Source organism: Amphiura filiformis, chromosome 12, assembly GCF_039555335.1.
Source record: "Amphiura filiformis chromosome 12, Afil_fr2py, whole genome shotgun sequence".
NCBI classification, from domain to species: Eukaryota; Metazoa; Echinodermata; class Ophiuroidea; order Amphilepidida; family Amphiuridae; genus Amphiura; species Amphiura filiformis.
The window spans coordinates 39717093-39732345 of record NC_092639.1 but is presented as its reverse complement, the minus strand read 5'-3'; the positions used below and the strand labels follow the sequence as shown (position 1 = coordinate 39732345).

Sequence of the window (15253 nt, the reverse complement as noted above, 5' to 3'; positions counted from 1 at the left end):
TGCTTGTGAATTTTCAATTTCTAGGCCTTGGTAGATTTAAAGGCTTGTTCCAGCTGTTTGTGTGTCACCATATTAAAAGTTTATTGCATGACAAAATTCCCTGACAAAATTCTAAATATAAGAACACATTGAAAAGTAACTTCCTGTTTGGGAAATACAAAATCACTCATGAGACGATTGAGACCTTCCTCAAGTTCACAGTAACTTCACACATAAGAAAAAACCTTGTAAAAACTGGATAAAATAAAGGAGTGCCAGCAATGAAGAGGGCATTTCCAAGATCAAAACTTAAGAGCATTGTTAAAAAACGTCAGTCAAAAGCAAGACTCAAACAAACTGCCGATCTGTTGGTAAGCTTATTTATAAAAAAAAATATAAATAATATGATCATGATGATGTTTGTTTGTTTGTTTGTTTACCCAGGTTGGTCCGTGAGGAACACATGCTAATCCATGGGAAAACCATGGACCGTTCCAAGCTCATACAAATGCACAAGCCTGGATAGCCAGTGTAGGCTAATATATGCATGCTGGCCTAGATAGCTTGATAAACAAAGCACGAAATGGAAGAAAATAGCTAGGAAAAAGAAAAGAAGAGAAGGCCACTCCCAAACACAATTGTACAATTTTACTCTTAGCCCTTACTTCGTGAGAAAGGAAACTGGAATTCCAATCTCAGGCCCCGATGCAAAGGCTTTGCCGATGCAAAGGCTTTAATTTATAAATAATTATTTCATGATTTATGATTGTCATACATCATTCATTGGCATTGCATTTTTATACATGCACATGTGCATAAACATCTAATATTCTTACTAGGGAAGTTTTGGGTGGGTATTTCTATGAAAAGGCTCTGTCAGTTTCGATCCAAATGTTGCCAAACAAATTCATACAGGAGATCAGGGAATATACGAAACTTGCTCGAAATTTATTTGGTTGAAAACGGTCAAGAATTGGCTGCAAAAACAGGGAAATGTGTTAATGTCGGTTGCTAATGTTTGCTCTGATTGGTTCTCACTATCTAGGAGTGTGTGAATCTATAATCAAATTAAGTAATTCTTGGCCAAACTGGAACACTGTCAGTGTCATTCAACGCTAGTCAGTGGCTCCGCGATAAACACACACGAATATAGCGCGGTACAGAAGAAAGTATACACGCGCCTTACACTGCATACACGCTTAGTACACCATGTACACTACCCGGGGGGGGCACTCAAATATGACAGTGTACGCATGCGTGACCAAATTTTTTTCAAACACCCCCTTTAAACGAGTTTTACCCTACCAGCAAATTTAGCCCCTTAATAAGGTAATTTAGTGTAGAATTTACCCCCTAATGAGTATTTGGCTGGTGAAAATGCAACAAATGTACCCTTTTTGGACTCATAATTTACCAAAAATTTGAAAAGGTACCCTAAACAAGTTGTTCAGTTTCAGAAAACTACCCTTATTCTTGAAAACCACGTGTTTTTTAGACCCTAAACGCATCACACGCGTAACTTGCCTTGCCTAAAAAAACACCCCCTTTTACTTGTTTTTTTGGTCACGCATGCGTACAGACCATTTATGTGAGTGATCCCCCCGGGGGTACACTACATACATGGACGCAACACGCATTCCAGTTTGGCCAAGAATTACTTAATTTGATTCTAGTGACCAGTAGTAAATAATGACCATCGTCTCATATTTTAATGATAATCTAATCAATTCCTTCTGAAGTATTAACTATATACATCAAAAAGCTATGATTTGTTTATTTCTTTCTCTAGATGTTCCTGGATTACATGCTGTTCTTAAGAAAATTGGCAATGGAAGCGAATGTCATTGCACAGCGAGATAAAGAGAAGGTTTTAACTGCTGCACATATTAATTTGGTGATGAAGGTAATGGAAATAAAGTTTTGCTTTAATCATAAAATACATTTGTACATCTGTACCCAGCAAACACAACACAGAAAATGTTTATGTCAGGGTATTTAGGCTAAATAAAGGTGTTTTAATTACATTCAAAAACATTTTTGAAAACTTGCTGCAAAACATTCCAATTTCCAACCTAATGTTTAGAGTCATCCAGTAGTATAAAATAGACAATAATATGAATCAAATTCTAAACTCAGCACAATTGTTTTTAGTAATGTTGTGACCCGTTCGCCAGGTCTTTATCAGACTGTGTAGACACTTGACTGATGGTTTGGTCATGTGATGTTAATCGGCGAGAGAGTAGCTTAACGGTGGGGTCCCAGGCATGCGATAGCAAGAAACGGACCTGGGGAAACGGAGACCCCTTCTTATTGAGTGTTGGCTGCTGGCTTCTTAGCTCTCAATTGTTTACTTGTGTTTTGAGTAATAGCCATGCAAAATATGATTTACAGTGTACAAATTTCCTAACATATTTCTTCCAATTTATTTTTCCTTTCAGGATGTGTTGAAAGAATTCAGAGGATGAGTCTGCTTAAATACTCCATATTCAACAGCCATGGATGGAAAACTCAACTAGAAATGAACACTGAAGTCAAAAATACTTTCTTGATGAGGCATCTACCTGCAGTCTTCTATGAAATTAAATATACATAATATATATTAGGCCTGGCAAAGTCGATTTTGAGTTTCCGTCGCCCGCCGCACTTCATTTTCATGGCCGCACTTGAATTCATTATTGTGATATTCAAAAAAAAAAAAAAAAAATCAAAAAAAAAAAAAAAAAAAATCCCAATTTTTTTTTTTTTTTTTTTTTTTTTTTTGTTCTTTTTTGGATTATAGGACCTGGCGCCAAGTGATGCAATCATTCATGATTGATTTAAAAAAAAATTGAAAAAAAAAAAATTACAATTTTGTATCCAAAAGGGGCAGATTTGAAACTTGTGTTCACTGCATTGTCTATTCAAGATCTAAAAATGCATTGGTTTTGTATACATTTCTATATCTTTAATAGATTCTGAAGTGAACACAAGTTACAAATCTGCCCCTTTGATACAAAATTGTAATTTTTGGTAATTTTTCCCCAATTTTTTTAATCGATCATGAGCGATTGCAGCACTTTGTTAGGTCCAGGGACTCTCAAACCCACTAAAAATTGTAAAAAATAGCAACAAAAAAAAGAAAGAAATCGCAAATAACGCAACTGCAGATTCCTAGGAGCCCTATTATAGCCTAGATCATGTAGACCCGGTTCCCAACAAGAAAATGACTTGCATGGTAAATGTTGATGCTGCAGTCCTTCTCCACATTATTTACTGGAAGACCAATCCTGTCACTGCAGACTAGAACTGGATAATTACGTACTTAAATCGCAAAAAAATTATAATAAATAAGTTCAAAAGAATTGCATTACTATATATTTTGACCTTGCAGCCTCTTAGTAAGTTTATACAGGTACTTTTAAATCTCACTCAAGGGCTAAACTTCTTTGAGTGAGTGAGCGTAAATAACAACCGCGTTTTACACTCGCTTGGTCATATAATGAAAGTCACAAAAATAATGAATAATGAATAATGAAAAAGTTACCTCACTTGTTTTCAAAAATTATGTGACGGGAAACTCAAAATCGACTTTGCCAGGCCTTATATTAGGGATGACCAATGCCCCATCAACTTGATTAGAACACTCCCATAGACATGCAGGGAGCTCAACTGTGCACTGCTTGCACAGACATTTCTAAATTGAGCTCATTCTTTTATTTTTCATCATTTTTCTGTAAAAATTGGAGATGTTAATGCCAATTATGTTTTGTAACTATCCTGCAAATTACAGCATCATAACTTATTTGGTTTTTCTGTAAGTGTGAGTCAAAATTGGTCCATCGCCACAGTGCGCTTAATTGCCAGTGGCCCAGTGCAGCACTGCTCAGAATGGCACAAAATATTCAGATGAAAAAGATCAGGTGAACACCTTGACCTACTGAGCTGTAATTTGGCAGAGTTGTTGTTATTACCTCTATCATACCCTCTGTAAAAAGGAAAAAAAAAAAGCGGACAAGTAGATCTCGAGTTAAAAATTAAATCACCAGCTTCCTTTGGAATTTCCAAACACCTTTGAATCATGTTAAATAGACACCTTTCTGAACATAAATGTGAAGTTTCATGCTCATTTGTTGTATTATTCACCTGATCTCAACCCTAAACATTTTCTTATATTTATACCATCTGCACTGACTTGCTGCTATACACGCACAGGAGCTGTACTTTTAAAATACTGCGCCTAATCAATAATGAGTCTTTCACTCCATTGTTAAAGTACTGTGCTCCCTGTAGCATATGGCGTGACCAGGCCCTGGATGTGATGGTTTTGTAGCACATGACAGTATTCATTCAAGCCTATCAAGGTCTGTTATTAGCCACTTGCTGAATGGCTGGGCATTATCAGCTATCAAAGAGATACCTTATGCTGCTGCCAATCACAATAGAGGTTAAACATTTTGTTAAAACCCCAGAAGTGATATCAGGACAAAGCTGTGCATGTTGGTACTTGATTGTTTGGATTCCTATGTTGAAAATCCCTTGTAGTACATTAGTATTTTTCTTATGTGTAGTGTATATTGTTGTGGAAAAAAAGTTCACCTGGACTTTTGATTTTGTGCCACTTTGGCCATTATGGATGATTTTTGGCAAATGTTTTCTAAAAGCATGATTTCAGTGCCTCGGTTTGAAGAAATACTTAATGCTATTGACTAGTAAAGTGCCATTTCATAAGAAACCCTTTGATACTTTCACAATATGCTTGTTTCATGTTTGCATATATATTAAAATAAAGAAATATAAAAAGGTAAATATATGCTTATACCAATTTTGCTCACATTGCTATATTTAGACTTTGTCAATTTATTTCGTTCAATGACCGGTCAGAATGGGAAACTTTGAAAATTCATAATTCAAAAGTTTTTGACCGATTTTGACCATTTAACCACCAAAATACTTCTGTTGATGAGTTCTTTCCAGAAAACAATCTTTTGTAGCAAAAGGGGCAACATGAAATTATGATGGTCATCCCTACTTATATACATGTAGGTGTGACACAATCTGGTCCATGGAGGCCAACGGTGGCAAAGGCAAAATTATCCATGGACCAGATCAGTTTAAAAAATACATTTTAGGCTTTAACTTCGACTTTTGAATATTATAGTTAAAGCAATGTTTTCTGAATTCACTACCCTTAGCGTTACATCACAAATATTGTACATTTTTACACCAATCAAGTTTCTAATTAGATTATCTCCATAATCATCAACCCTAAACTAGCAAAAGTATACATTTTTGGAAAGCTGACGGCATAAGCAATTCAAATATACACTTTTCAACTCATTATACAGGGTGACCTTCAAGTTATACAGGGTGCAATAAAAAGATTCAGATAAAAATGGGTTACTTAATGCATTGCTTATTACCAACTTGCAGTAATAAACTGGAAGTAAACAACATTCATTTGGTTAGAGGATAGGGGGAGCCTACTGACTTTGGAAGAAACCAAAATCACAGCTTTTTGGTAATATCAGAATACAGGGTGTCCCAAAGTATGTTAGAATTTTTAACAATTCAACATATTTTGAACTGAAACATTTTGCCCTTAACCCATACAGAAAAAATAAGTCCATATTTAGATTCCTCATTAAATTTTCCTTCAGAAAATCTATAGACCTTTTTCTCAGACGTCACCAATCAAGCGATATTGGGGTCCAGCATTCGAGTCATCAGCACCCAAACGCAATACCGTTTTTGTATTTTGTATTTTGTGGTATCAAAACAATCTGAAACAAAGGTAACCAGTATACAGTTCCCTTTAAAAGATTATTTTATGGAAGTTAAAGTGAAAGATGACAGAACAGAGGAGAAAATACGCAGTATTTGGTGTTTTCACACTGTGGGCATGTGGGAAACGCACATGTGGTTTGTTAACATCTGAGACCCCAATATCGATTAGGTGACGTCATCAGAAAAAGATCTATACTTTGACTATGATAGAATAAGTACAGTAACTTTTAGATTTTGAAGACATCCGCATTACTTACTACAGTGTTTAATATGAAAACGGGTAGTTTTTATGGAAAACTTTCTATTTTCTATACTAAACCAATCATAAATGATTAAAAACAATTAGTAGAATTGTTAAGCTCTAAGGTCATGAGTCGTTTAGATGCTAAATAGAGTCAAAATCCAATTTACAGCCTTTACAGAAGCAGATTATGCACTAAAAATATCAATCCCATAGAGTTTGTGTGTACCACATCCCCCACCTCCACATCCCCCCACCCTGCCCATTCTGAATTCTATGAAGCACAGTGTCAGTATTAAAAAGGCTAAAGAATTTCTTTTTACAGGGTTGAAAGTGCATTTTATTTAGCAATAAAATGAGACCACAAGCATGACAATAACTTCTTGCTTGGCAGAGATATCATCAATTAATTTGAGTCGAATTTGTAAAAATGTAACATCGCCACCTTTTTTGGGTGGCGAGTTCAAGACACATGACCGTAAGCTCTCCTTATGATGGAACATTATGTTTTTAAAATTTCAGGATCATGCCTCTCCTGAGGAAGTTTTTGCTCACCTCAAAATTCAAAGTCAGCCATAGAGTATTTATTTCTAATAAAAAGTCTATGTTTAAGTGAATCTTTGCGATAAATGTAACCTATAATGCCTGAATTTAAAGAGCTTCTGTGTTTTGCAATTAATTTAGCCTTTTTATGAGTACCAGAGAAAGTTAAACTCCCGTATGGTTGCCAACCAGATAATGTAAATATTTGTACATATATAGTGTGCATGTACATTATAATTATACAGGAACAACCATCACAAGATTCAATAGAATAACACAATTATTTGTATTTTATAGGAATATTATAGGCCACATGTAAAGTCTGTAATGTTAATTTTTTATGTACATTATGTAATTATCTCGGTACATGTATATTTTAAGTTTTAGGTTGCCTTCATAGGTTTTGCTGATTATGTGGTCCATTCCGTACATATTCTGTGTTTTCCGTATTTAATTCGGAATTGAGTATTTTTGCAATTTTGCCCCCCATGGGATTTTTTAAAAACTTTCAAATGTGTAAAATAGTTTGTGTATTTTATTCATATCTTGTATCAGTAACTGATGAGCATCTATCGTCTCATAAAACAACTTGGCTTCACCTTGTTGGTTTACTTTAAAATAATGATGTCGCCCATGTTATATTATATATTTAGTTGTTATATGAGATGATAGATGCACAACAGCGGCTAAAAACAATACCTTTATTCTCTAACTGTTTTTGTTAACAAAATGGTGTTAAAAAGTTGTATAGTTGAATGGTTTATTCCTAATTGGCCTGATTATGCTAGCTTATTTCCACATACAAGCAGTAATGTCACTCTATACTTTAACAGGCCAATTTGGGAGCTCCCACAATTCTTTGCAAAAAAAAAGCAACCTAAATTTAATCATTGCATCATGTACATGCTCAACTTGTGGAGGGAACGCATAGACAATATGCTGTATGCACATTGATGATGTAGTTCTGGTTTCCTAAAAAAGGATCTTGGAGAATTAACAAAATGTTTACTACCAGGACTACATTCTCCATGTTTGAAATTGTAAGAATTAAGGTATATGCTAATTATATGCTAGTTGTATTTATATGTAAATAAAACACAGAAATGATGTGTAATGAATAACCAGCACTTTTTGTTCAGTGGTGTAATTTTCTATTGACATGGGGTTATGGAGGGTTATTTCAATCATACATCAATGACTGCAACTTTAGAATCTGGTATGCCATTCCTGTCATATACACCAGAGGGGGGGTCACTTGGGATATTATTTGGTACACATGCTAGTCATGTCACAAAAAACGTTGAAAAAGGGTCAAATTTTGACCTGCTGGTGGACACCATCTTTGTAGGAAAAGGGGTATCTTTTAAGGGTAATCTTTGACGTTGTTATTTCAACTCGTCTTCGCTTATTTGCAGAAATGGTTGGCCTACTCATGTAGGTCCTATGCTTATACACATTTATTAGTAGGCCTACCCATATTAAGTGAGAAAATTGTCACACACATTACGCAATTTAGGGGTCTATTTTAGTGTCTTGCGCCATTTAGGGGGAAATTTCTAATATCCTACGCCAATAAGGGGTGAAATATGCAACCCCTGAAATGCTACTTAAGGTCGAATTTTGAGATGCTGTGACAAGCATGGGTACCACTTCAGTATGCGAGTGAACCCCCCAGACATATACACCCTTTGGTTATTTTGAGAACATTTCCTATACGATGCATTTCTCTTTTTTACAAAAATTATCTCCCGGATAGATGCATAGCCTGTGTCCACACAAAAACTGCTGAATTGCTGCTGCAACCATTTTTACATTTGAGATCATATCTTTAAAGCTGTTTTATCAAATGAACACCTTTTTTTTGCAAATGATGGCTGCTGAAACTTGCCTGTTTAAAACATTTAAAAATACCATTGCATCTGTGAAGCCTGCATTTTTTAGGACTCCCTGCACATGTACAGAACACAAGAAACCACACAAACTCATTGCAACTTGTATAACTGCTGAACATTGTTTTATTAACTTGTTATAAACACAAAGACTGATTACATAAAATTTTCCATGTCTTTTTCTTCTTTTATATACAATGTGAATGCGATTCTCCTTTTACTTTATTTATCTTTAATGCTTTTTGAGTTACTTTTTTGAAGGCACTGTAAGGAATTATTAATAAACTTATAAAAAAAAGGACAGATTACACCATCTTTTGGCTGGTTGTAAACCTTTCTTTAAGTTTTAACCCCCTGAGCACTACCTGCCGATCTAACATTGCTTCCGATTAGTCAATTACATGATATCTTCACTTTAATCACCAATCAGAATGGAGCTTTGCAAATAATTCACCCCAATTTTTTGTGTGATGAAATTATTCTTAACAATGTTGCTGATTGGGCCAATTGATAATGAAAACTTCTTTTTGACCAATCGGCAGGTAGTTCTCATACGGATAAGATACTGAATACAGGAACAGAAATCAAAACCAAGTACAGTGGGCTATTTCGCTGTTCAATTTTACATCCATACACCACTATGGAAGATATGACCTTAATCTCCCACACAGGGGGTGTAGATTTCAAATGAAATCACCCATTCAGGTAACCCCATTTGACATTCACTCTCCCTGGTGGAATATTAATGTCATGTCTTCCATAGATGTATGGATTACAACTGGAATATCGCACATGTTCAAGCAAGACAATGGGTTTAATGAGGCAGACTTATAGAAAACTTTTAAACAACTTAATGCACCCTTGTGTAGACCCTATGAATACCTTCCAGTACCCTCACACCCAGAGGCTTTAAGTCTCTGAAAAAGCATGTTGATGGACACCATAAACAGAGGATCCTATGGTACTCAACGAATGAAACTATCCTAGGAGTAACATCATCAAAACACTGTCCTCCAAGATGAATTCCATCAATATAACAGGCATGACTGGACCAATATATCACCGTCACAAATGACCGAAACAGGTGTTTCATTGTCATTCTGAAACACTTGTAGCGTATGATGACCTCCAACATGGCTGCCATTTCAATTGCTAATACTGTACATCCCTGCTGGTTTATTGCATAGGGTCTATGGATGACATGGGGAGGGTGATTTGCTTATCACTTTTTAATCAACAGCAAAAACCTGTTTTTGTTTTTGCCAATTTCAACAATAAGTATTATATTTTGCATACATCTTATACTTAATGTCTCTTATTTTAAGCAATAAAGAACTAGCTACGCAACAAATTGTTAAATTGTTCAACTATTTACACCTTGTATGTGCCTGGCAAAATATTTATGTTGAAAATATCAAAACAAAAAGCCAGTCAGTCAGTATATGTCAACATCTGTACATAACTGTAACATTCTCTCTCTGGTTTATCAGAGCAAAGCTGGTCAAATGAAATGCAAACAATATAAAGCAAGCTATTGTCACTGTATGAAAGTGAACTTGACCAATAGGAACTATAGTAGATGCATGTTTTATCTGCTGGTCTCAGCACCTACTGGAATAAGTATTAGCTCAACTCCCTGAGCACTACCATGCCGGTCTAACATTGCCTCTGATTTGTCAATTATGTGATATCTTCACTTCAATCACCCAATGAGAATGGAGCTTTGCAAATAATTCACCCCAATTTTTTAGTGTGGTGAAATTATTCTAACAAATACAATATTGCTGATTGGTCCAATTGATAATGAAAATTTCTTTTGACCAATCGGCAGGTAGTTCTCATGGGCTTAACAATTCAACAGAAAGTTCAAGTAAGTATCAGTTGTGAAAAAGGAAAAGAGCATTCGTGGGAAAAAATGCTTTAAAAATACTAGTGCTGTCATCGGCAAGAAATTTTCTTGTCGACATGTCGAGAGAAATTTCCCGTCATATCGACAACATATAGACACAAATTGTTGTGCAAAGCTCTAGGAATTTGCAAGACGGTGACAAATTCTACAACCCTAAAATAGCACATTACGTACAGAATTCATCCTACCATATATCCCTTGAATGAATTGGACATCTGAACATAATTCTTGTTGAATAGATGAGTTGACCTTAATGTTTATCAACAAAGGCAAGGGACTGGTATATCGATATGCTTGAGTGAACCCCATGCAACCACTGCACCTTATTGTGATGTGGCGGGAGTTTTAAAACATGAGCCCTGAACAAAATATGATGCTTGCGCATACTGCCAGGCAAAAACAATGGAAATTGTGATGTGTGCGCATACTGCCAGGCATTGATGTCAGAGGTCAACTCATCTATGGGTCACTCCATATGAAATCAAGGAGTCGCCCCACCTGACCCCCTCAGATTTGCTTTATATTTTAGTCATATGTTGTACCTGTAAAAATATTAAAAACCTGCAAATTTGAGGTCTGTATCTCTTCGGATTTTCTGTGGCAGCCATTTAAAGTTGGAGTAGGGGGTCTAAATTTGGACCCAAAAGTTGCCCTTAAAACAAATTTCATCTTTGGGAGGCTGTGCCTTCTTTATAAAAAGAAAGAGAGGTCTGAAACTTTGTGTACACACTAACTGCATGCCCAATTGTCAAAAAAAAAAAAATAAAACATTTCTGTAATTGCGTGTTGTGTCACGGGGTCATTAAATATGCAAGAAAAAATGTAATGTTTTGTAAAGTGGCAAGTTTAGCCCCTAAATTCACATTTTGGTCAGATTAATAATCTTTTGTTGTCACTGATGCTATATATAGGATAAATACAATGCATATCCAAAAATTGAGGTCACAACTCATTTACATTTCGAACAGCGCCCTCACGAAGATGAAATTTATTGCAAATTCAACATTTTCAGGGGCCCAAAGTCGATGTGGTCCACCTTCAAAATTTATAAAACATCACTTTTATATAACTACTAGTCGTAAATTACAACTTTGCTAAGTCCCAGTAATTGTATAGGTTGACTTCATATAAAATGACAAGCCCAAAGTTGACCATTTTTTAATGATTGCATGTAGTGCAAATGTGCGAATTCGGAAGGCTTGAAAGTCAAATTGGCCCCAATATTGAAAATAAAATGGAAATAAAAGTAAATAGGGCCAATAACTATGCATCTAGTCATTTATTTTCAATATTGTGGCCATTTTGACTTTTAAACCTTCCGAATTGCACATTTGCAGTACATGCAATCATAAGAAAATGGTCAACTTTGGGCTTGTCGCTTTATATGAAGTCAATCTATAAAATTACTGGGATTGAGCAAAGTTGCAATTTAAGACTAGTAGTCATATAAAAGTTATGTTTTATAAATTTTGAAGGTTGACCACATCGACTTTGGGCCCCCTGAAAATGGTGAATTTGCATTAATTTTCATCTTCGCGAGGGCGCTGTTGGAAATGTAAATAAATGGTCACCTCAATGTCTTGGATATGCATTGTATTTGTCCTATATATCGCATCAGTGACAACAAAAAACAATTAATCCGACAAAAAATGTGAATTTAGGGGCTTAACTTGCCAGTATACAAAAACATTACATTTTTTTTGCATATTTAATGACCCTGTGACACAACGCAATTACAGACATTTTTTTTTTTTTTTTACTTGTTGACAAATTGGACATGCAATTAGTGTGTATACAAGGTTTCAGACCTCTCTCTCTTTTTATTAGGAAGGTACAGGCTCCCAAAGATGAAATTTATTCAAAGGGCAACTTTTGGGTCCAAATTTAGATCCCCTACTCCAACTGTAAATGGCTACCATAAAAATATGTATGTATTGAAAATGAAATGGAAATAAAAGTAAATAGGGCCAATAACTACTCATCTAATCATTTATTTTCAATATTGGGGCCAATTTGACTTTCAAGCCTTCCGAATTCGGCACATTTGCACTACATGCAATCATAAGAAAATGGTCAACTTTGGGCTTGTCAATTTATATGAAGTCAACCTATACAATTACTGGGACTTAGCAAAGTTGTAATTTAAGACTAGTAGTTATATAAAAGTGATGTTTTATAAATTTTGAAGGTGGACCACATCGACTTTGGGCCCCCTGAAAATGTTGAATTTGCAATAAATTTCATCTTCGTGAGGGCGCTGTTCGAAATGTAAATGAGTTGTGACCTCAATTTTTTGGATATGTATTGTATTTATCCTATATATAGCATAAGTGACAACAAAAAATAATTAATCTGACCAAAAATGTGAATTTAGGGGGGCTAAACTTGCCAGTTTACAAAACGTTACATTTTTTCTTGCATATTTAATGACCCCGTGACACAACGCGCAATTACAGAATTTTTTAATTTTTTATTTTTTGACAAATTGGGCATGCAGTTAGTGTGTATACAAAGTTTCAGACCTCTCTTTCTTTTTATAAAGAAGGCACAGACTCCCAAAGATGAAATTTATTTAAAGGGTAACTTTTGGGTCCAAATTTAGACCCCCCTACTCCAACTTTAAATGGCTGCCACAGAAAATCCGTAAGAGCTACAGACCTCAAATTTGCAGGTTTTTAATATTTTTACATGTACAACACATGACTAAAATATAAAGCAAATCTGAGGGGGTCAGGTGGGGCGACTCCTTGATTTCATATGGAATGACCCCTATAGCTTCATTTGTTTGCTCCCCTTTTATTTTGAGGATTTCGAGATTTTATGATTTGGGGAATAAATATACGGGAAGAGGCATATATCGATATATACACAGTTGTATGTCGATATCAGATCAACTTTGGTTTATGGACAACATATGAACAAACCCGCATTGTGACGACAGCACTAAAATTATCAATGTTTACTGTGTGGAAATTCTCTATTTCTACCAAATTGGATATAAGTTACGGGACTTTTTTCTAACTATTGATTAAATATATACGTAATTATGACCTACAGAAGAAATAATATAAAAAATAATATGATAGAAAAGGTGTTATAACAATAACAAAAACACAATAAACTTGTCTGATTTGACAATCTTCTGACACAATGCTTTTCATGACTTTGAGGACTCAAGGACAAAAGTTTTAACTCTCATGATCCCACATCGTTGAATATATATCTACATGTGAGCTATTGGAGATGATGCTTTTATGCATTATTTCAAAATATACAGTGTGGGTGTTTTAAAAGTTGCATCTGTAGTAGCTGCATGTTGTCACAGTGAGAATGCAAGGAACAGTGATTATTTGATATGGTCCTCTTCCTGAGGAACCATCTATAGTCGCTGACCATCTAAACACATGATACACTATATATGCGACAGAGTCATTTTCCAGCACTCAACAGGTCAAAATGGGCCAATCCATTTGAAATCCACACCCCCACTGGGGAAAACTTTTTGGATTCCAACCAAATTTAACTGCTTATATAATTCCACATCCAACAATTAATATTCAGTGAAAAAGATGTGAAAGATTTTTAAATTCCAAATGGATTTGAGAAATTTGAGTAATTTCCAATTTCCAACTAGAATTTGTACAGCTGGAGTGATGGCAATGAGATCTTCAACAGGGGTGTGTGGATTTCAAATGAAACAGCCCGGTAGCTTATGCAAGTAGACAGCATATTTACAGCAGAAGTGAACTGAACTTAAGTGATTTTACTCTAGTACGACTTTCAGTGGGTGTGTCATCACGCACAGCTGCAATCGTAAGCATTAACACGCACACGTTTTGAGATGTCACACGGATGACTGAGCGTGCAAAACAGCTGCCTCAATGTGTGACGTCACTACCTGCAGTAGGCTAGAAGTACTATAAACCATAGATGTCAATTGGTACCACTCATATCTGGTGAAAAAAAAGCCTAGCACATAACTTTTGGTTATTACGTGTGGACATCTGAAGAAAAAAAACCCTGGAAAGTGGCATCTCTGATAAACTGGCAAGAACAGTTGGACAATATCTGTTGCAAAGGATGTCTACAGAAATGTGCTACTTGCTCTCAATACAAAAATCTATACACAAATTTAATGCAATTTACTGAAGCAAACCTGGTATCTAAACATACCATGGTGAATAAGTGACTTGCATTGTGGGTATATCACAGGGTATATCATGATAAACAATCCAATCACCACGTAGATGGAGTGTGAATGAACTGTGACTCATGATTGATTTCCCCGATTTTAGTTTACCGTTATAACATTGTTGTTCTAAACCAGGTTTTATCAAGTGCTATGAAGACTTCAAGACCAAAAAAATGTGCAACACAAAAATACAAAGCATTTTTATAAAGTGCAACGTTCATCCTCATTTAAATACTGTGTGTTTCAAGCTGTCAGTAGCCTTGGGTAAAATGTGTTATTCCAGTTGAGTCCATACACCAACTATGGAAGCCATTACATTAATCTCCCACACAAGAGGTGTAGATTTCAAATGTATTCACCCATTCAGGTAACTCCATTTGAAATTCACACTCCCTACCTGGAAGATTAAGATCAAGTCTTCCAATAGGGGGGGTGTATGGATTTCAAGTGGAATTGCCTAATGTATCCTATAAATTCACAAAAGCAATATCAAATTGAATCTATAACTTGTAACATAATGAACACAATATCCTAGAATACAGCTTGGCTCTTTGCCAAACATGGTGGTATCAACAAGTATAAAACGCGACTTAACTGATATACAAAGTTATAGTTAAAACACAGAAACATGACTTTTTCAATTACTGAATGACAAGTCTTTGTAGCTTGAGGCGCTTATTGCACCATTTTGGTTGGAAAACAAACATGGCAACATTGAATGCTATGCTAATGCCCCT

At 35.4% G+C, this 15253-nt stretch overlaps 1 protein-coding gene across 1 annotated transcript; it reads left to right on the top strand.

Moving 5' to 3' along the window:
- The first annotated feature begins 151 nt into the window (after positions 1 to 151).
- LOC140166179 (centromere protein W-like) lies at positions 152 to 2575 on the top strand. The gene is made up of 3 exons (XM_072189578.1): positions 152 to 350; positions 1769 to 1882; positions 2418 to 2575. Exons 1-3 carry the CDS (start codon positions 261 to 263, stop codon positions 2442 to 2444), a joined length of 231 nt encoding a protein of 76 aa, XP_072045679.1. The 5' UTR covers positions 152 to 260; the 3' UTR covers positions 2445 to 2575.
- Positions 2576 to 15253: the final 12678 nt, after the last annotated feature.

Excerpts from the sequence above, each read along its gene's own strand:
- LOC140166179 (XM_072189578.1), top strand. The coding sequence starts at position 261 with ATGAAGAGGGCATTTCCAAGATCAAAACTTAAGAGCATTGTTAAAAAA. Across the intron at positions 351-1,768 it reads AACAAACTGCCGATCTGTTG|ATGTTCCTGGATTACATGCT; the intron begins GTAAGCTTATTT and ends TTCTTTCTCTAG. Across the intron at positions 1,883-2,417 it reads ATATTAATTTGGTGATGAAG|GATGTGTTGAAAGAATTCAG; the intron begins GTAATGGAAATA and ends TTTTCCTTTCAG.